Raw genomic sequence first — 22832 nt, forward strand, 5'->3', positions numbered from 1 at the left:
TCTAGCCTATACTGAAAATTTACAAATTCTATAACTGCCGTATAATGCAAGGCAAGTGGGTTGGACAAGACACTTGAATTGAACTCGAATTGAACGTCTAAACACCTCCATTCAACTCACTTGAACGAAAAGCATCGTGGAGCATCGTGTAATAAAAACCGAGTTTAAACAAATGTATTCATGATCCCCTTCGATGCAGGGTACTGCAGAGAGCATGCACGCTATGTTGACTGGACAATTATTGGACATCAAACCTTAGAGGAGTGTACTAAAGCGCAAAGGCCTGCCGAGAAAATTAATCATTTTTCCACATTTGGAATTTGGAAATCACAATGAATAGTAAAATTCACGTAAATTGCACTAGTATCACCAACCACTTAGAAAATTAATTTATTTTACGATTCTTGCGACTGACATACGGTAAAAGACCCAATAGTGGAGGAACTAAGCACACTCTCACACTATTTATACGCTTGGTCTCAATTGATACGGAATTTCGCTTACCTGTAGCATGTATATGAAAGATTTCCTCATCATCTTTGCATGGAAACTCCTTGCACCGCCTCAAAACTCGCCACCACACTCTAAAATTGAACCTCTAATTACTGGTACTGTGTTCCAATAGTTGCGCTTTTTTTTAACTTGTGTTCCTATAGTTGCGAATCCCATTGTTTTCAAACGGGACTCGCAACTTTAAGAACACTACCGCAACTATAGGAGCAAAGGGCTTGAAATAATAAATAAATTTGCAGATACTTTGCCGATTTTTACCTAATTCTCACACTATTTTTCGTTGCACAATGTTATGACGTGTCTTGAAATCTATGAGAAGTGCGGGTTGCTGCGTTAAATTCGTAGATTGTGCGTATATCACACTACCGCAACTATAGGTACACCAACAACTATCGGAACAGTGACCCTACTGCGACAGGTCACGCACAACAACAGGCCACGCAAGTTTTCTCGAATTTAGCTAATAAATATGGGGTAAATTGGTTCGGTGTTACATTTTGGGTAAATTATTTTAATTTTGGAATACTTCCAAAAAAAATCATTGTCCATGTTAAATTATGCAACAAACTTCACTGCATTTGAAGAACAATCCTTCTGTAACTTATGATATTGAATTTATAATAAAAACTCGCTTGATAAATCACATCAAGTCACCCAATAAAAAAACCAAAAATGGCAATGTAGGGTATCGGCCGGTATTCCCAACATGGTATTGCGCTACATATTTCAGTTCCAATGCAAGTAGCTGTAACATAAATTCTCGAGTGGGCACAACGAAGGAGTACAGAGTACAGAGGAGTTTTGACAAAAAAATGTTGCTATTTTTAGTTTTTCAGCCGGATCCGGGAATACCACCCGCAACCCCATATTTTTTTATCAAATCTCTTCGAAGCCTACGGAAATTCCATATATGTACAGTGGCCTCGAATACCTACAGGGTGGAATTGTGTTTGATAATCACAACATACACAGATAAAAATACGTTGTGATTTTGAATGTATTTTCATGCACATATTGTGAGCATGCAAATAAACGTAACATTCAATCGATCTCACTATTCTTTTAAATCGAAATAAATTTAAACGGTGTTTGCTTGTAAAATTTAATCAAATTTAATTGAATATCCAATGTTAATTCGTTTGATGGGATAACCTGCAGTTTTACACGTCGTTGAATTTTCAAAATTATTTGCTGTGTAGGATTCATTACTTCTAGTGATATTTTTAAAGGCATTTTTAAGGTAAGGTTCCATTTACGCATTGGGGCCTTACACAAATTACGTAAGCATTTTTCTGGGTTTTTCAACCCCCTCCCCCCATGTAAGATTTTACCATACAAATATTTTTTTTTATTTATATGGAACGTAAGAAAATGGCTAAGTGGTAGCCATATGACCACCAATCCCGACCATTTAAGTACCGACTGCGTTTTTATTCCAAAAACAAATGGGTGAAATTAAATTTAAAACCCTGATAAATCCACCTAGGGATAATGGTGCCTTTCTCGTATATTATAATAATAGTATTTCGGCCATAGCTTTTGAATCCATAGTCTGTATTTGGATTGAATAAACAGACCCCATTCGATTTTGGCAACATAAATTTTCCGAACGTGTGATTTTTGTTTTCTCATTATACTTTAACATTTCTTCACTTTTTGTGACGCTACACACATTGTGACCCTTCTTAACGCTAATTTAGAAATCTTAACGTCACGCTTTTTTTTCTTAAATTGTTTTTTGTCGATTTCGGGGTCTAATCAATTTCTTTTACGAAAATTTCGACATTTAGGCGATTATCTTCAAAAAAAAACTTAAGCGATTTTTTCACCTTTTCTTTCGTCGGTTTTTGGGTCTAACCAATTTGTTTTAAGAGGGTTACGATGTTTATATGCAATATAAAAAAATGTTTTGCCAAAATCGAATGGGGTTTGTATTGGTTTTCAGGGCTTCCTTAGCCGTGCACAGAGCAAGCAAGACCATGCTGAAGGTGGCTGCCATGGGTTTGATTTCCGGTACGGTCTAGGAAATTTTTGGGTATCGGGCATAAAAGTATCATCGTGTTAGCTTCATGCAAACGAATGCAAAATTGTAATTTGGTAATCCCAGTGGCAGTAAGGGGTCGTACACTAATTACATAAACATTTTTCTGGGTTTTTCGAACCCCTCCTCCCTTCATATAAGATTTTTCCCACTTAAATGATTTTTCGTTTATACGGAGCGTAAGAAAATGACAGATCCCCCTCCCCTTTAAGTGCTTATGTAATAAGTGTACGGCCCTAATGCCAATAAGAAGAAGATGATATTGGCTTTTTGCTACTTCTTGGTATACGAGAAAGCAAAACAGTTGCTCAGTCTAGGCTAGATAAGTTATAATTCGTCATAAATACTATACTTCATGATAGGCCAGAGCTTACTAATTTTCTAGGGTTCAGGGTCTCCAGTACCATTGCGAGCAAAGGCGTAGGATTGGCAATCCGGAGATGGCGAGTTCGATTCTCGGTCCGGTCTAGGATGTTTTCAGGTTGTAAATATTCTCGACACCCTGGGCATAGTGTATCCTTATACTTGCCACACAAGATACATACTCATGCAATGGCGGGCATAGAAAGCTTTCAATTAATAACTGAGGAAATGCTAATAAAATACTAATTTGAAAAGTAGGCCAAGTTCCAGTTGGAATGTAGAGCCATTGAAGAAGAAGAAGAAGAAGAAGAAGAAGAAGAAGAAGAAGAAGAAGAAGAAGAAGAAGAAGAAGAAGAAGAAGAAGGGTCCAGATAATCTCTCAGGTAATAACAATTACGAACACTTTGAATTTAATAATACTTTTTGTTGACCGCACGAAACAATACACAATTCGAAGAAAAATTAGGTAATACCACCTAAAAGTTGTAGGAATTGCTGTAACCCGAGAAATTTTATTGAAGCCGATACTGAATAAAAGGCGTGTGCCTTTGGGAGATGGCGTAAACCAGGAATATACATAGCGAAACTTTAATCTAAAGTAGCCTCGAATATAAGAAATATGTATCTGTATAAAAGGAGTGCTTCATTTCTTGTCAATTAGAATGGAGTGAGGGGTATCCAGTTAGCCGCGAGCAAAGGCATAGGATTGCCAATCTGGAGATAACGTGCTCGATTGTCGGTCCGGTCTAGGATGTTTTCGGGTGGGAAACATTCGCGACTCCCTGGGCCTAGTGTATGCATTGAACATGCCATAAGAGGATAACCAATAGTCAAGTTAACGTTGTCCACTGTATCCGCATGATGATGGAGAGTGTTCTTATCTTATCTCTAGTGTTAATATCTACATTTCATTTTTTGGGGTATCCAGTTAGCTTTGCGAGAATCTAGAAATGACAAGGCCGATTCTCGGTCCGGCCTAGGATGTTTTCAGAAGACATGACAACAATATGTCTTTATTAAAGAAACTTGCAACCCTTAGGCCTTGGCTGACTCGTCACTGGATAGCGTGAAACATTCTCGGCTCCTTGGGCACAGTGTTTCCATTGCACTTGCCACGCAATATTCATGCAGTTGGCGGGCAAAGAAAAGCATTTAATTAATAACTGTGGAAATGCTAATAAAACACTAAGTTGAAAAGCATGCCAAGTTTTGGTTGAAATGTAGAACCATTGAAGAAGAATAAGATAAGTAACAGCTACATTTTTTTGATGAAAACGATAGTTTGACTGAATGTATCCATTTTAACATTATTCTTCTATTCATCCAGCGTCTGACCTTCTATGGAGTAAAGCTTAAATATTCATTATAATGAAATTAACACTCGAGCACGCGTGATGTTGTATTTTGTTCAACATTTATGAAAAAAATCATCGCTCGTGGTACACAGCACGAGCGAGCCTGCATGAGCGTTTCAGGATCGAGAACGTCTTAACGGTTAAAATAAAACATTCGATCTCTACCACATCGCACCAATTTACTGCTGCGATCCTGAAAGAGCGCACACTGGCGTGTACACGGCAGTGAATACGCAGCCGAGCGCGTGCGAGCGTTTTTCTAAGCACAAATTTGGTACACATGCACTGTAGCATGCAGACACCTACACTCACCGGCGTGCGGTAAACTCACCAGCGAAAGAAAGAGTGGGTCGCATAAAGTGTGGTGAGTATTGTTTGTAGGCTCAATTTTTTGCAGTTCTCATGCGCTACAGTGCAAACACTGTGGTGAAATGCCATCTCTGGACGGTAGAAAGGTTTGAAAAACGAGTACCTAATCCTTCAGAATTTGCATTCGAAGTGCTTCTTAGTTTTTCCAATTAAATCATTGGTACTTTCTGTGGGGTTTGAGTAAAATGCCTTCAGCGTGTTACAATAGATCAGGCCTGGGATTTGTCACCTTCATACATAAAAACCATGCGACAAAACCAAAGAGAAAACAGTCACATCAAACTAGACAACACAACCTAACCAACGTAGCTCGATACAGCGTACTACTGGTCTCTCGCTCCGACAAGACATTTTGAATCTTGTCACATACTTATTTTGTTACGATATATTTGTCGTGTGACGCTTTCCATCGCGACTAAGGTTTTGCACAACCAGACGGATTAGAATAGTTGTCATGGTTATTGACAAACAAGTTCGTCATGTCACCTTTGAATTTTGTCGCGACAAAATTGTTGTCGTTGTCAGCAAAATGTTGTCATTATGAACTGATGACAAAATGTGGGGAAACCACTGAAATGGTGTGGTTTCTGGGTTTTACAGCAGTTGAAGTCGAGCTCATTATAAAAACGGCATATGTACGGCATAATAATAATGTGTCGAATTTTGGTGATTTTAGTCCAGCTCCTGATGTTTAACCAAAATGCGTCATTTAATTACATATCTAAAATGTATGTTTAAAAATCACGAATGGTTTGAAATTATCTATATCCGGAAATCTTTTAAGCGGGACATTAACACTCGAGCACACAAGCTGTTGTATTTTGAACATCATAAACCAAAAAACATATCACGCTGTACATAGCATGAACAAGCCCGCATGAGCGTTTCATGACCGTACACTTATTACGTAAGCACTTATGGAAGGAGTACTATCATTTTCTTACTCTCCATATAAATAAAAAATAATGTGTGAGAAAAAAATTTACATTGGAGGGGGTTTCGAAAAACACAGAAAAATGCACCGTAATAAGGGTACGGCACGGCCCCACAACAGCGCGTGGCTAGCGATTAAAATTTAATACTCCGCCCAAGTTAACGTTCAGTAATTCCAATCAATCAAAAATGTATCGAATGTTCCTTAATTGCCCCTAATGTAGGATATACGCTTAAATAAAATTCCGTAGTTTTCTTATACATAAAATAAAATATATCAGGCAATTGCTACAAACGGTGTACCGGTTAAAATCCACTGAAGTCGATATTTACGCGGACGATTGATTGTACTGTGTAAGTCAAAACCGGGTAAATTACAAAAAACGCGTAAAAATGACTTTATCAAAAATCGCTGTTTCGTATGCTCCGATTTTTTTTTCAAATCCACGTGAACAAAATCGGTTAAAAAAACAGCATCAATGCAAAACCCGCTTGAAAAGTACGAAAACTCCATATACCGCGTGAAAAGCGAGCAAACTTGCGTTGCGTTAAATGGTTCAGTTATTCTACACTGGGGATCTTTTTCTGTGCAAGAGACACTTGTTTTTTCTGTTTATGTATTACTAGCAGACCCGACGAACTTCGTTTCGCTTAAAATTGATTTATTCGCTTATTAGTTTTCTGGTTATGTAGAAATTAGTGTTCCATTTGTATGGGAGCCTCCCTTTCCAAAGGAGGGAGGGGTCTCGAACCATCTTAAGAACCTTTGCTGGCCCCTAAAACCTCTGCATACAAATTTTCACGCCGATCGGTTCAGTAGTTTCCGAGTCTATAAGGTTCAGACAGACAGAAATTCATTTTTATGTATATAGATTATGTACGTAACAACGCAAAAATTTAATAAAATGTCTTATTTCTAAACAGAAAATCTGTCAAGAGAACAAAGAAATAATTAATTATAAAGTGTTCTTTTCAGTATGATATTTCAAATTTGTCCGCTGCTATTGCTCCACCACGCAGATGGACAACCAGAAGATGCGACATAACTTACTTTCGGGACCAATGTTGTGTCGTGCACAGAGCCGAAAGTGTATGCGTTGTCACACTTTTGTCGCAGATGTGTGCTCTAACAAGACATACATCAAAAGCAAATTGTCGCGGTTGGAAAAAGTTGTCATCTGGTCCTGGGGATCCAGTCGTGCGACGGAAAACTGGAAGTAGACAAGTTTTTTTTTGACTGACCATGTTTTTATGTATCTTGTCAGGTGTCACTGACAAACGCGACCATTCCCAGGCCTGCAATAGATTAACACATCAGCGTGTCAATCGGCGAGCAGCAAGCCATGATTTTTCCTCTTCCAGTCAGACCTCTACGGCGTGCACACGCATCGCCGTCATAACTTCGTTTCGGCCATTTAGGCACACACTTTCATGAAAATTTCAGTGGAGTTTCAACGTGATGAGTTGGAGATATCTAACGGAAAATTCTGCGGACTTCTTCGATTTTCAGTCGGCGTGGAAAATCATAGTCCAGCGGCGTGACAAATTTTAAACGGCGGCGCGCCGATGCAAAATTGTCGGCGACGGCGGCGTGCCAAAAACTGTCGGCGGCGGCGGCGTGGCGTGGCGGCGCACACCTCACAGGTCTTAACATCTTTCCTAAGGTCTATACCTGAGGTAGTCGTTTTCTTCATTGAGATCAAATATGCTAATTCCTCTGTTATTTGAAGATGATCATCATTTCCCCTTATGAAGACAACTACCTAAGCTTTGTTTTTTACATTCAATATTTTCATAGATTGTGAGCAGGTAGAATTAGAAGCAAGTGCTTTTACACGTAATGTAGTTTTCAAGTTTTCTGTGAGAACTCTGACTCTTCACCGTGCTTTACGACAAACTAATTCTACTGAAGGAGGCGTTTTCTTTAGAGCACACTATATCACCAACAGACGATATGCATTTCCTAACAAGTTCTTTGTCCTGGAAAGGTCTCATCCGTTTAGCCAAAATCTCATTAAAAGCAAAACTGGCCCGTGCTGCATTACCCGGCTCCGTGCTTGGCCAGATTTAATTCTTTTAATTAGTAATAGCCTACAGTATTAATAATAAATGATAAGAATGAGCTTCTCGAGTCAGGTAGAAAATATATCGGAACGGTTATGAAGTATTTTTTTCTAACACGCCACGAGCCACAAAAAATGGAGCCAAGCAGTTTTCTGTGAATTTCCACATCTTTTACAAATAACTTACAAACAATATCAACAAATAACTTACAAACAAACAAGCTCTAAAAACAAAGCATTTTTTTGCTATAGCCAACTCAAACCAAACCAAAATATCACTTAAGCCCCTTTGCTTCTAACCTCCTTAACTTTAAGTTGTTTAAGTCGAGTCAAGTAAGAGACACTGAACACGGCCTCACAGTTGAAGTTGAAATACGTATCTGCAAAGATAACAAAACGTAGTGGAATGAGATGTAAAAATACTGAACTCGTCTTAGACATTCCACTAAAAAGTGATGAAAATATTATTTTTTCAAGTTATTATTTATTAAACAACATTTCTTCATTGTGAATTGTTGGTCTTGATTACACCCGGTTCTTTTTTACAAGAGTGGGTTTCAGTTGATTACGACCTTTATCGTTGATGAAACTATGAGTTAACCCCATGAAAAAATTCACAAAAAATCAAAGAAAATTCAGGTGGCATTTAAAAAGTTGCGAAAAATCAGGTTAACCGGGAAAATAAAGAATACCAACCGTGTAAAAAAAATATTGGGTGTATATGATAATTTTAAACTTGTTTTAAAAATCTTTTTAGTCAAGTTTTTTGATTTTTCAATTTGGGGTAACTTTGATCATCAAAAATTTTGAAACAAAAAATATGGATCAACCAAGAAAATAAGATTACTTATCACACAATTATAGGTACGATAGGTATTTTTTTGTTATTGTATTGGTTTTGAGTGCTTTTTTGGCAGCTTGCTGTGAGTTCAAAAACTAATGTTGATTTTATTTTTCAAATTTTGGCGAAAAAAGAACCGGAGTGCATTTAGTTTTGGATTCCGTGAGGGTTGTCATCAAAGTAATGTACCAAAGCGCAACAGTCTGCAGGGTTGCCATTCTGATGCAGTTGAAAACAAAAATCGGTACTTGCGCAAACTCGGATTTTTTTTCTATTCTATAATATCGAAACTGCATCACGTGCTGTGCACATCTTGGTAGGTTGTTGCGCTTCAGCGCATCCTTTCGAAACGGCAACTTAAACCGCAATATTTTGCTTTAACGAAAATTTAAAATTACTCCGACCGCAAAACATGTCGTTTTCCTGTCAATAGTTACAGATAGTTTTATGTGGTTGCTTTTTTATGGATAGGTGACGTTTGTGATGAGCTAAATTTCAACGTTTATAATTTCTGAGCTGAGCTTAATTGAGTTGAAATGTTCCAGTGGGAAAGGGCGATAGCCACTAAACATTGGATAGCAAGAGCAGCGAGTTCGAATCCTGTTTCGGATATAAATTAACAAAATTGTGCTTCGCTTCAAGTCAAAAACAAAATTATAGTCCATAATAATGAAATAGAAATAGAAAAATTATGGGCAAGGAATTTAAAAAAAAAACAGCAAGAAAACTTTTTTTTTTTCTTGTTTAAAAAATCTAGCATAATAAAGCATTTTGGATGCTGAAGTAATGCTAGTCAACTGATTTTCTACATTACGGATAAAGTAGAATGAAGCACATGAGCAGCCGTGGGCTAAATCCTGCGTGTAAATAGCTTTTATGGTGACCATAGTGCTTATTGACATTTAATGGCTGGTATATATAGTGATATTGAGTGAAAGCTTCCTGGAATTCAAAACTAAATTCACTCGCGTTCTCAAGGGCATACTATTCAATACGTAAGCAATACACAACTGTCGTATTATATGGAATAAAAAGTGAGTTCGACAGCGGAATTTTGCACTAACAATAAATTAATGTAAACATGGAGGTTGGAACCTTGGCCCCATATGCGCTGCTATAAAGCAAGAGCATGCTGGGTTCGATTCCCGGATTCCCGGCTAGGAAATTTTTGGGTTGGAAATTCGAAAATCGATTTCCCTGTGCATAAAAGTATCATCATATTAGCCTCATGATATACGAATGCAAAAATGGTAATTCGGCTTAGAAACCTCGCAGTTAACAAATGTTTAACTGCCTAACGAATACCAAGCTGCGAGGCAGCAATGTCTCAGTGGGGGATGCAATGCCAACAACAAGAAGAAGATGTAAAAGTTCAGCAAAGGTGATTGGCATCAGCGGGACTGGAGAGTTTTGTTAAACCCAGCATTCATCAGGTCGTCACTTGAAGTCTAGAATACGTTGCAACGTGAACATGTTGATTTTTTTATATGACTACTGTATATTGATTTATTTTTCAATTCAAGATTTCATTTTAACACAGATGTTGCACCCAACCCTTATTCCAGTTCATGTAGGCATGTGCTTCTGTATTTGATCTTTTGATGGTAGCCATTCCTTCATTCATCATATCCATTCAAGGACATGTTGTTAAACATTTATAAAACGGAAACGTACTTGTGAGTGAATGTTAACATGTTTTCTACAATCTACATGCCTCACCGTTGCCAAGAGCAAGAGCGTCATATTTCAGGTCAAACATTACATAACCATCAATGAGATCTCGGTGTGAGACGCTTTTGAATGCGTGTGTGTAGAAACATAGCAAAATATATGCCTCCCAGTTCACAAGTGGCAAGTTTCATGGTTTCAGAGGAGGAAATTTGTGTAACTCGGTTTATTATGCTTCAGCTATTTATGATGAAGCCTCCGGGAGTAATTTCCCATTCAGCTTTGACAAGTGTTTTGCGGTATTGAATAACATGCAATGATAAATTTCCCAGCGAGCCCCGGGAAATCGTTATGGTAACGGAAGGTGTGCAGTAATTATCTGAATCGATATTTTAAGGTTCGAATGATGACCATTTTCCTTTTCAGGAAAGTAGGTAGGTACTTAGCAGTGTGCGGTTTATTTTTAAAACGGAAAAATCTGCTATTAAAGCCTGCTAACCATTCAAGTGTGAAGCAAATACGGGGGGATAAGTAAAAGCACAAATGGGTCGAATCCGATAGGCGAGCGTCAGTCCCTGCAGGTGAACAGGATGAATGAGATTTTGATTCGATTATATCTTCCTGCTGACGACGAGAACGAACAGCAAGCACTGCCGGAGGCGAGATCAGGCAGCAGTAAGTAACTGAACCCTTTAAATCCGTGTTTTTCCAAAGCACACACATTTGTGTATCAGCTACGAACTTATTGTATTCAAAAATCAATCTTTGGACGGATTCCACGCAGAATGACACACCGACCAAACGTGATGATAGTTGATTCTATTGAAACTTGTCACATATTTTCGGTATTGGAGATAGAATATTTAAAACTAATTTAAAAATAAATCAAGTCCCAAGTAATTTATGAAAGGTCGAGATGCGTCTGCGGAGTTCGGCAGTCTGGCTTTCTGCCAGCTGCTTTCTTTAGTAAGGACTCGCATCTTCGAATAGGCTTCCTTCCTGGCCTCCATCGCATGGCTCACTGTAAACTCTTTCATCTCGGTAAGTTGGCGGATCTTTCGTTTCGCCTCCCTACTTGCCTGCAGCAAGGACTTCCTCTCCTGCTTTGCCTCTACAGTCTACAACCATGTTGCAGAGGATCAGAACGGACTTCTTAAGGTCCTTGCTGTACTTCCCGCCGTTCTCCAGAAAGGACATGATTACGTCCGTTACGTCTGTAACCACTTCCATTCCCTGGCCTCTGCTCTCCTTGTGACTGGTCATCACTTCCGTGGACATCACCTTGGTCAGCGTAGCTTCGTTCATCTTGATCTTGACGGGCGCCTACTCCAACCTGCCACGCTCTTCTGTATCGCTTTCCTCTGGCGATCGGTGGGGTGACCTGTTAAGGCCACTTCGGCTGGCGAAGCGATTCACCTTTTCGACAGATGCTTCTCCCTCTCCACTCAAATGTGTTTTTTGGTTTGGTCGACATTTTGGTCCCACGTGTTGCGCGAGAAAAAAAGGTCCGCCACGCCAAAGCTCCGCAATAACACGGTAAGGGAAAATTTTACTGTGGGATCCGACAGGCATGCTATTTATTTCATCCCTCAGACCATGCATCCCCTTGATACCGTAGGATTAGGGATTAGGGGACGTCATATTATTAGTTGCACTGAAGTGCTCCTGATAATATGATCAGATTTACACCGCTACACTCTTCTCAAGTATCTATATCCCCATCAGTATTTTCCCAATTGCGGAGCATCAATACAGCTGAACTCGAAGTGTCCGGAATTCGAAGCAAAAATGTCCATATACTGTGTCCAGAATTTGAAGCAGCAGCCCCCCTAGTATAGAAATAACTAAAATTTTGTACAAGCCCTCCTGTGACTGTCAAATCGTCATGTTTTCAATTGTTCAACTCGAACCTCAGTTTTTGGTATCTGTATAAACAAAGCGGCCGTACACTAACTACGTAAGCAATTTTTCTGGGTTTTTCAAACACCCCTCCTCCCCCGATATAAGATTTTTGTATCCAAATATTTTTTAAATTTATATGGAGCGTAAAAAAATGGCAGATCCCCCTCCTTTTATTAGTGCTTATGTAATTTGTGTACGACCCTGAAGCCAGCAGATAACTCATTGAGGATAATTGCACCAATTTATTCATTCATTTAATATTTACACTGTCATTGAAACCTGTAACGATTTCTCCGGTGGACCACAAACAGTGAATTAAACCAACTACTCAGTAAGCCGAATCAAAAGAATCTCGTTATAAAACTTAGCTTAAGCGCCAATCCATAATAAGGATTGCAATGCTTCTGATTATGTTGCCCGGTAACTCGTTGGCGTAGACGTGAATCCTAAACCGTTTCGCGAAATTTATTCCGTTCACCTTAATTTTCCAAACACCAATTTCAAAATTATAGAACTTCATTAACATTATTCAAAAATTTATACCGCATTTACAAACAATTGTTTGAAATTTTCCAATCACTAATATTTTCAACTAATTTCTCTTCATGCGCATAATTTTTTTCACCCTTGCATGCTTTGGGTACTCACAGTACAGCTATGCCAGATCCAGATGAACTGGTGGTTGAGCTTTCCCCGCAATCCAGCCAAAAACGACCGCTTTACACTGCGGTTAGTATCACAACACACAAGGCGGGTTAGGTACAAAAGGTCGAAAGACAAAAGGTCGAAAGGACAAAAAATCGAAAGACAAAACGTCGAAAGACAAAAGGTCGAAGCGACAAATGGTCGAAAAGGACAAAAGGTCGAAAGGGACAAAAGGTCGAACGGGACAAAAGGTCGAAACGGACAGAACGTCGAACGGGACAAAAGGTCGGAAGAAACTAAAGATCAATAAGATCAAAAGGTCGAAATGAACAAGGAACTGAAACGGAGAGAGTCAATCTAGCACAAGAGTTGCCCTACACAGATAGCAAAAACTCTGCTCTTTTATTTTCACAATTTTTAATAAATAAATAAAATTCATTCAGTGAGTACAACTAATAGATGGATGTTGAGTTTTCTAAATGTCACTTCGATCTGTCAAAATGGTGCTCGTCGCACATCAAATACACTGGCGTATATTACACGCCGGTGTATTTTCATTTCGTGCGCCTGCGTGGCTGCGGAGTGCACTATTTTGACAGATCGAAGCGACATTCAGGAAACGTAGATTTTCATCTATTATTTGCACTCATTGAATGAATTTTATTTAATTGCAAAAAATAGTTTAAAATAAAAGAGCAACTTTTTTTGCCAACTGTATAGGACAACTCTGTCTCGCACAATACAAGTTTTATTCATTTCCTAAATCAACAATATTTTTATCTCCACAGAACTATCTAGATATTCATAATATTGTTTCATAGTAATTACTCCTTCTTTGAAAATTGCTTATTCTTCAACTTGAGTGTGTTATTCCTACTCGAAGTTTAATGCATTTCATAAATTCTTTCGGAATACAGCCAACTTGTTCTTGATCGACCATTTGTCCCTTTCGACCTTTTGTCCCTTTCCACCTTTTGTCCTTTTCGACCTTTTGTTCTTTTTGACCTTTTGTCCTTTTCGACCGTTTGTCCTTTTCGACCTTTTGTGCCTTTCGACCTTTTATCCTTTCGACCATTTGTCCCTTTCGACGTTTTGTCCTTTCGACCTTTTGTCTTTTCGGCCTTTTGTCTTTCGACCCTTTGTCCTTTCGACCTTTTGTCTTTCGACCTTTTGTCATAGATTCCACAAGGCGGCCGACGGTCTTCACATTCAACTTACCGTCGGTTTCTGCTCTGCAACTCGCACTTGATGCTGATAAGGACCAATACAGCGTTGATGACGATCGACCACCGCCACACCACTTGATTGAGAAAATTCTTTAATTAAAACTCTTCCAGGTTTTGGAGTGGTAAAAACCACAAGTTCTAACCTGTGATCGTTGGTGGTGCGTGGGAGAAAACAGGAATGGTCTTGCTACAAGCTGCACTAAGACTGCACGCGATCGCACTCAGCGACAGTGGTGGAAAGGCTCAATAACGTCGTCCACGGCATGACATAGACGTCAGCGATCTGCGATCGCACTCAGAGGCGGCGTACCTATGATCACCTTTCTGCTGGTTAGGCTGCTCGGTTATCCTCAGCTCAGCGGATTGCTAGTTGTCAGGGAGGTCTGCTGCTCCGAATAGGTAGACGTTTTCCGGTCGACAATTGCTTTCTGACCCCGAAACACGAATGGGACTCTTCTTTTATAGGAGACAAATAGGCGTTGAACGCATACAATCCATTGTTTCGATTATTTGGTGAGAATGTTTGAGATATACAGAGTAGGTAGGAATTATATATTTGAATATTTATTGCGAATGGAAGAGCGTGAAAAGCAAACTGAGTCGGAAACTAAAGATGAATCGAACTTAATTAATTACAAACCTTCAAATGATCTAAAATTATATGAGTTTTCCATACAGAAATGAAATAAGCAGACCAAAATCCAAAGCTGGGGACGAACTATTGAAAATATTTTTTTAGGATTGCTAGTGTGAGAAGTGAGTAGTGTGGGAAGTTAGGAGTGAGAAATTAGAGCTAAGAATTGAGAAGACTCTAGTCAAAAGGCGATTCCACCACTTGATTGAACCTCTACTGGAACATATTTCAACTCAACTATGAGGTCGAAATAAGTATCTGTCAAGTTACAATCAAGTGGGGGAATCAAATGGGTTAGTACTAACTCGTCTTATGACAATGGAAAACATTCCGCTAAAAATTGTTGAAAAACCTACAAAAAATGCTTACGTTGTAAGTGTACGGCTCCTCCCAGGAACTTAAATATGACTCGATTTGGTTATATATAGGCTATCCCTAATATCTCTGAGATATTATTTTGAATGTTTAACCCAACTCACTTCTCACTCATTGCTTATTGATTACTTATCACTTATGTTTGTGTACTTATTTCTTACTTCAGACTACTTATTCTGAGCATCTCATTTCACACTTATTACCTCTCACTTCTCGGGTTGTAATACTCAGCTCTCCCTTCGATTGCCTCGTTTTGAACTTCGCACTTCTGGTTTCATAAATGGTGTACGGCTAGATTACCATTTCGACCAAATGGCAATCGGTAAATTACTCTGAACCAGCAACCCAGCTTTTTCGTTCTGTTTCGAGCGGGTTGGCATCCATTGTTGAAAAAAGGCTGTATTGTGTTATGGCGCCACACGTTATAGCTCTGTCTTATTGAACCATATAGAACTACCGTCATGTGATACCAGAAGAATTTGCAAAAAACGTTCATGTGAAGCTGGTGAAGCTGGTGGATTTTTCCAAAGCAAAAATCGAATTTGTATTATTAATCTAATTTGTTCATTTATACGTTGTTATAAGTTATACCTTGTCTAAATTATTTAATTTGTCCAATATGTCTATTTAATTGCATATTATTCGGCAACTCGGCCGTAGTAAAGGTCATGTGCAGATTGGACAAATCAAGCATCCGAAAGATATTCAATTTGCAAAAAAGAGCTAACCGTGGTGGAGGTTGGTATTCGGATTCTGATGGCTTTTCCACAAACGTGACCTTTAAGTGGTCTTGTTGTGTAGGGGTTATCACGCCTATCTAGATAGTAGGAGGTTAAGGGTTCGAGTCCCTCCAAGACACGTGGATTCTTTTTCGCAAATTTCATATCAATTTCTCCATTTCGAAACATGTGCATATGCACAGCCAAGATATTTAACCAATATGTCCAGTTAGTCTAGTCTGTTAAATTTTTCTAACTTGCCTAATTTGTAATATTTATTTAAATATTTCTAATATCTAATTAGTATGATTTGTCTAACTGATCTAATTTGTCTAATTTGCCTAATATATAAAAAAATGCCTGAATTTGTCTAATCTAGTCTAGAAAACGTCTATTCTGTAAAATTTGTCAAAACTCTACGTCTCAAACATTAGATGTTTGAGACGTAGAGTTTTGCTTAATTTTTCTATTTTTTTTTGTTTTATTTGTTTAATTAGCCTAATTTGTCTTATTTGTCTAATTTGGTTTCTTTGTCCAATTTGTTTAGTAATTGGTTTTATTTGTCATTTTTTTCTATTATGGCAGATAAATCACGAATCGCGTCAACTGTTAGGAGAGCCACTCACAATGAAATCTGAAAAGTTTGTCGACAATGAAATGAAATCCTCATTCTATCGACTAAGTAAATTTTATACATTAATTGACTGCTCGTTTTAATGTAAAGAAAATACGAACTCTCCAGAACAATTCCGGTTTTGAATATGCAAAAACGATATCTTGACATTGCATGGGCTTTTATCACACTGAATGTGGGAAGCTGGACTTTGGTTTTTATCTCTCACATTCGTTTCCAGTCAGGACCAGTACCAATCGCTGGAGGCCATTTACAGGCTTATATGGACATATGGTCAATGATGCACCTCTTAAGCTTATGAATATTTGACTAATATCAAATGCAAACAACCCCATGCGTTGCTCCTTTTGATTCATGGTTCTTAGATCGGGTATATCACAGAACAAATTTTATTTCTACTCCAAGAAGCTTGCATAGTTTGCCAGTATAAAATAGCTCGTCAGTTTATGGCTAATCTATCTTAAATCATTAATCATAGTTCTTCTAGCGATGAAGCATTGGTCATAATTCAAAACTTGACCGATCAAAACAATTCTTTTACGTCACAAATAATAAATGTGTACTGTGATTGTCGTAAATGTCGTTTAAACATTTTAGACCACTGTCTCCTACCCTTCCATCGACCTTTTTCCCATTTCCCTGTCTCCGGTAGGCAAACAGCTAATGGGTGGAAAATTGGGATTCCGTAAAAATCGATTACAATCGTTTCAATGCACACAGACCTGATGGGTGCCCGACGTCACCCGAAATCCGGATTGGAAATTGAAGTGGGATGACACCGTTGGCGGTGTCTATGATTTACGCGTCTACAAATACCATCTCGGGTTATTTATAGAATTTGTGGAGATTTTCACCAAAATGGATTACTTACCGATTCGGCTAGCTGCTTGAGTGATGCATTGATTTTGTCCGGATTGCGGGGTGGAGGCTCGGGTGGTTCTAATGGAGCAGCCATCGCTACCGCGCCATTCAGCTGCATTCTCACTGGTTAGGGCGTGTGGATTTTTAGCTGGAGCTGTTTTTTCACTAGTTGATCATTGTTACACGGATCTGTAAGTTAAGGAAAGAAGAAAATATTCGTTTAGAATTCGGAATATACGAACGAAAATTACTGCCACAATGGCTTGATACTCTATACCTCGTAAGCCCGAGGACACTTTCCAAACGATCCACTTTATGCAGCGACATGTCCGAAAAATGTGTACAGTGGATGCGAATCGCTTTACGATATTTGTATGCATGTGAACGAAAAGTGTTCATTCTCTTGCTCAGAGGCAGGATGCATATAGGATCATGAGATGAAAATGGAACGGTTCTCCTTAGAATGACATAAAAGCACGTGTACTGTAAGTAGGCCAAACATTTTCAACATAACATCTGTTGTAGGAGCAGAGAATTTTATCGCGAAAGCTCAGAATCATAATGACTGCCAAATGGATGTTCGCCCGTATCGCGTTTAGGACGGGCCAGACGTGCAAATGTAGGCGACAAATTGATGGCATCATTAGGGTTACCATTGCGATAAAGCTACGCCAAACGACTTTGTTTCAAACTGTTGCAAAATTCTTAATGGTTTCCCGTAAAGTAAGGTGGAAAAACAGTGGCGAAGTGGGTGTGCGTCGTTGCTGCCATACCTACTTTGTCTGACGACTGCGGAAAATAAAAAGTTCCCTCTGTCGGTAGGGAGTATTTTTTTCTCTTTGCCGTGTGGTGCCAGTAATGCAAAAATGTTGACGAGTATGGGTTTAATGGGCTATTCAAGAACTGACATTCTACTATAATTGAGTCATTTGATGGGAATTAGTTGGTTTTCGTCCTACACATAGTTACAATGTAGGTGCTTTGTATTTTTTTTTCTCAGCATTGAGGACTTTGTTATGATATCAGCACGTAGGAATTTAAATTGTCCTACTAAAGATTCAATTATAATTCATTGTTAAGGCATAGGACAGTAGAATATACTGTCTCTTGCCAAATTATGTTTCTATAGAGATTTGTCATAAAAAATGCATTAAAGTTGCAAATTGAAAGTTTTACTCGGCTTATTTAGCCATCTTCTAGAAACAGCAAACGATTAAATGCCTCTCAGAAGCTAGCAAAATATTTCAATTTATCTATATAATAATTTGCACAGAACCGTGGATCCCATAGAGGCTCAACACGGTTAGATGACTTTACCCATTAATGGGTACTATGTTATTGTTGATATTATTCCCACCGTGAAAAATTCACCCATTTTCTTGAAAAAGCGCCACTACCCATTTTAATGGCGTTATTCATCTACCCATTAAAATGGGTAGTGGCGCTTTTTCAAGAAAATGGGTGAATTTTTCACGGTGGGAATAATATCAACAATAACATAGTACCCATTAATGGGTAAAGTCATCTAACAGTGAATGTTACAATATAATGCCGTAAAACAAACATAAATCACTGTTTCGCTCCCAAAACGGTAATCCATCACTCAGAATATTCTTCTGCATTTAGATGTTAGAAAAATACCGATCCCCTCAAAGGACCCTCTTCTCGTACATAACAATTCATTTTAATGTCTTTTTATCGAACCCTAGTCGTGAGCCTGAAAAAAATACGCCAAAATTCTCCGATAACCCACATCAAAAGTGGATTATGGCACGCCATTATCGTCGTCCTCCTACGCATAAAATTCAGTAGATCGCTTGCTCGCCGATATCCCAATTAAAAAGCACCACCTCCGCCTCTTGCGGCTTGCGAAAATGTCATAGCAGTGAGAAATTTCATGCCACGGCTAAACACGCCCGTCCACGCTGAATGGGCGCCTTTCAATTATGGGTAAAAGGGTGGCTTCTTCCGTACCGATGGCATGTCGAAGTTAGTGACAGTAGAAGTAGTTTTTCTTTTGTTCAGTCGGTAAGTAGCCCAGTTTTGAATATCAATAGGTGATAAATTTCGAAGCGTGACACTCCCACATGCAATTCTGGTAATTGAAACACAGCTCTTCTAGACCACTTTGACCTTCGGCTAGCGTGAAATCAGTATAACTGAAAAGCACATCCTAAGAGAAAGATCCTCAAACAAAAGATACATTCCATGGCAGAAAGAGCAAGCTAAAGAATTCAATTATCATATTTTCTTCTTGGGAAAATTTCCACCCGAATAGGTTTTAGAATTACCCGGTCAACAGCGAGTGAGGGGAGATATGCGAATTGCGCTTGATCCATCTCCGGATTCATTCTGCCATATGCCCCCCTAAGACAATTGCTATGAAAACTTTTTACTTTTCAACGTAATTTATGCAAACTTTGTGTTATTTGGTAGTTCAACAAGTCGCAAATTCATTTCCTGTGAGTAGTCATATGAAAATATTACTGAGAATATATAATAAAGCTTTTTTGAAAAGTCATGAAAAACTGGAGTTCAAAAAGTGCCTGAGCAATACGTCCCACCGTAAGCAAATACGTTTCATAGCCCTTCATTAGGGGCCCTCCTTAGCCGTGCGGTAAGACGCGCGGCTACAAAGCAAGACCATGCTGAGGGTGGCTGGGTTCGATTCCCGGTGCCGGTCTAGGCAATTTTCGGATTGGAAATTGTCTCGACTTCCCTGGGCATAAAAGTATCATCGTGTTAGCCTCATGATATACGAATGCAAAAATGGTAACCTGGCTTAGAAACCGCGCAGTTAATAACTGTGGAAGTGCTTAATGAACACTAAGCTGCGAGGCGGCTCTGTCCCAGTGTGGGAATGTAATGCCAATAAGAAGAAGAAGAAGAAGCCCTTCATTAGTATTTTATCTATCCCATAACAAAAAGGTTACAAATCCTTATGTTATCCTTATTATTTTCATTGTGTAATAGAAAAATACTTCCACATTCACATAGTATGATGGTTTTACAAATATTTATAGGTTCCAACTGATTTTTACCCTTAGTTAGGTATAGTTGTCTAGAAATCAAAGGGTGGCGTTTTGGCCGGGTGGGGCGCATTATTATTTATTTATCATCAGACTAAGGCCGGAGTGGCCTGTGCTGCACATAAAAGACTTCTCCATTCAGCTCGGTCCATGGCTGCACTTCGCCAACCACGCATTCTGCGGAGGGTCCGCAAGTCGTCCTCCACCTGATCGATCCACCTTGCCCGCTGTGCACCTCGCCTTCTTGTTCCCGTCGGATCGTTGTCGAGAACCATTTTCACCGGGTTACTGTCCGACATTCTGGCTACGTGGCCGGCCCACCGCAGTCTTCCGATTTTTGCGGTATGAACGATGGATGGTTCTCCCAGCAACTCATGCAACTCGTGGTTCATTCGCCTCCTCCACGTACCGTCCGCCATCTGCACCCCACCATAGATGGTACGCAACACTTTCCTTTCGAAAACTCCCAGTGCGCGTTGGTCCTCCACGAGCATCGTCCAGGTCTCGTGTCCGTAGAGAACTACCGGTCTTATGAGCGTTTTGTAGATAGTCAGTTTGGTACGGCGGCGAACTCTATTCGATCGGAGCGTCTTGCGGAATCCAAAGTACGTACGATTTCCAGCCACTATGCGTCTCCGAATTTCTCTGCTGGTATCGTTATCGGCGGTCACCAGTGAGCCCAAATACACGAATTCTTCAACCACCTCGATTTCGTCACCACCGATAGAAACTCGTGGTGGGTGGCTCACATTGACCTCTCTTGAGCCTCTTCCTATCATGTACTTCGTCTTCGACGTGTTGATGACTAGTACAATCCGTTTAGCTTCGCTTTTCAGTCTGATGTAGGCTTCCTCCATCCTCTCAAAGTTACGTGCCATGATATCAATGTCGTCGGCGAAACCAAATAACTGGACGGACTTCGTGAAAATCGTACCACTCGTGTCAATCCCTGCCCTTCGTATTACTCCTTCCAAAGCGATGTTGAATAGCAGACACGAAAGACCATCACCTTGCCGTAACCCTCTACGTGTTTCGAAGGGACTCGAGAATGCCCCTGAAACTACGCACATCACCCGATCCATCGTCGCCTTGATCAACCGTATCAGTTTATCCGAAAATCCGTTTTCGTGCATTAGCTGCCATAGCTGGTCCCGATCGATTGTATCATATGCGGCTTTGAAGTCGATAAATAGATGATGTGTTGGCACGTTGTATTCGCGGCATTTCTGCAATACCTGACGTATGGCGAACACCTGGTCTGTGGTAGAGCGTTCACCCATAAATCTCGCCTGGTACTGCCCCACGAACTCTCTTGCAATTGGTGTTAGTCGGCGGCATAAAATTTGGGAGATTACCTTGTTGGCGGCGTTCAGCAATGTGATTGCGCGGTAGTTGCTACATTCCAGCTTATCGCCCTTTTTTGTAGATGGGACACACGACACCTTCCATCCACTCCTGCGGCAGAACCTCATCCTCCCAAACCTTGGTAATCACCCAGTGCAGCGCTCTAGTCAGTGCCTCACCACTGTGTTTAAACAGCTCTCCTGGTAGTTGGTCAACTCCAGGGGCTTTGTTGTTTTTCAGCCGGCCGATCTCCTCTTGGATTTCCTGGAGATTCGGAAGTCGTGTGTCCTGCGCACGTGCTCCTAGGTTCATTACCATACCGCCACCGTTGTCTGCCATATCGCCATTCAGGTGCTCTTCGTTGTGCTGCCGCCACCTTTGGATCACCTCACGCTCGTTCGTAAGAAGGTTCCCGTTTATGTCCTTACACATATCGGGCTGTGGCACGTGGCCCTTACGTGAACGGAACTTTCGTGCGTTATTAGCGCGGTACAGTTCCTCCGTCTCTTCACGGTCTCGATCTTCCTGCTGGCGCTTTTTCCTCCGGAAAATCGAGTTTTGTCTGTTCCGCGCCCGTTTGTATCGTGCCTCGTTCGCCCTCGTGCGGTGTTGCAGCAATCTCGCCCATGCTGCATTCTTCTCCTCAACTAACTGCTCACATTCGCCGTCATACCAGTCGTTTCTCTGATCCGGGGCCACCGTGCCTAGTGCAGCGGTTGCGGTGCTTCCAATGGCCAACTATATCTCTCCAGCCATCTTCAAGAGATGCTGCGCCTAGCTGCTCTTCCGTTGGGAGTGCCACTTCCAGCTGCTGCGCGTAGTCTTGGGCTAGTCTACCGTCTTGTAACCGCCCAATGTTAAGCCGTGGCGGACGACTCCGACGCGTGTTGATCACCGTCGAGAGTTTTGAGCGCAGACATACTGCGACGAGGTAGTGGTCGGATTCAATATTCGCACTGCGGTAAGTGCGTACGTTCGTGATGTCGGAGAAGAATTTACCGTCGATTAGAACGTGGTCGATTTGGTTTTCCGTTACTTGATTAGGTGATTTCCATGTGGCCTTGTGGATATTCTTGCGGGGAAGAAAGTGCTTCGGACTACCATTCCGCGGGAGGCTGCAAAGTTTATGCATCGTTGGCCGTTGTCGTTCGATACGGTATGCAGACTATCCGGTCCGATGACCGGTCTATACATTTCTCCTTCCTACCTGAGCGTTCATCTCACCGATGACGATTTTGACGTCCCGCAGTGGGCATCCATCGTATGTCTGCTCCAGCTGCGCATAGAACGCTTCTTTCTCGTCGTCGGATCTCCCTT

General features: G+C 40.3%; 1 protein-coding gene across 7 annotated transcripts in view; it reads right to left on the reverse strand.

The window, feature by feature from the left end:
* LOC134218493 (kazrin) overlaps nt 1–22832 on the reverse strand; it is a 410880-nt gene that overhangs the window by 198517 nt on the left and 189531 nt on the right. For all 7 annotated transcript variants that reach the window (XM_062697575.1, XM_062697576.1, XM_062697573.1 and 4 more), the window contains one exon: nt 17153–17331. In XM_062697575.1, coding sequence (XP_062553559.1) covers nt 17153–17260 — 108 coding nt within the window. In that variant the 5' untranslated portion in view covers nt 17261–17331. The remainder of the gene's footprint in view (nt 1–17152; nt 17332–22832) is intronic.

The sequence above is a fragment of the Armigeres subalbatus genome, chromosome 2, assembly GCF_024139115.2.
Source record: "Armigeres subalbatus isolate Guangzhou_Male chromosome 2, GZ_Asu_2, whole genome shotgun sequence".
Lineage (NCBI taxonomy): Eukaryota > Metazoa > Arthropoda > Insecta > Diptera > Culicidae > Armigeres > Armigeres subalbatus.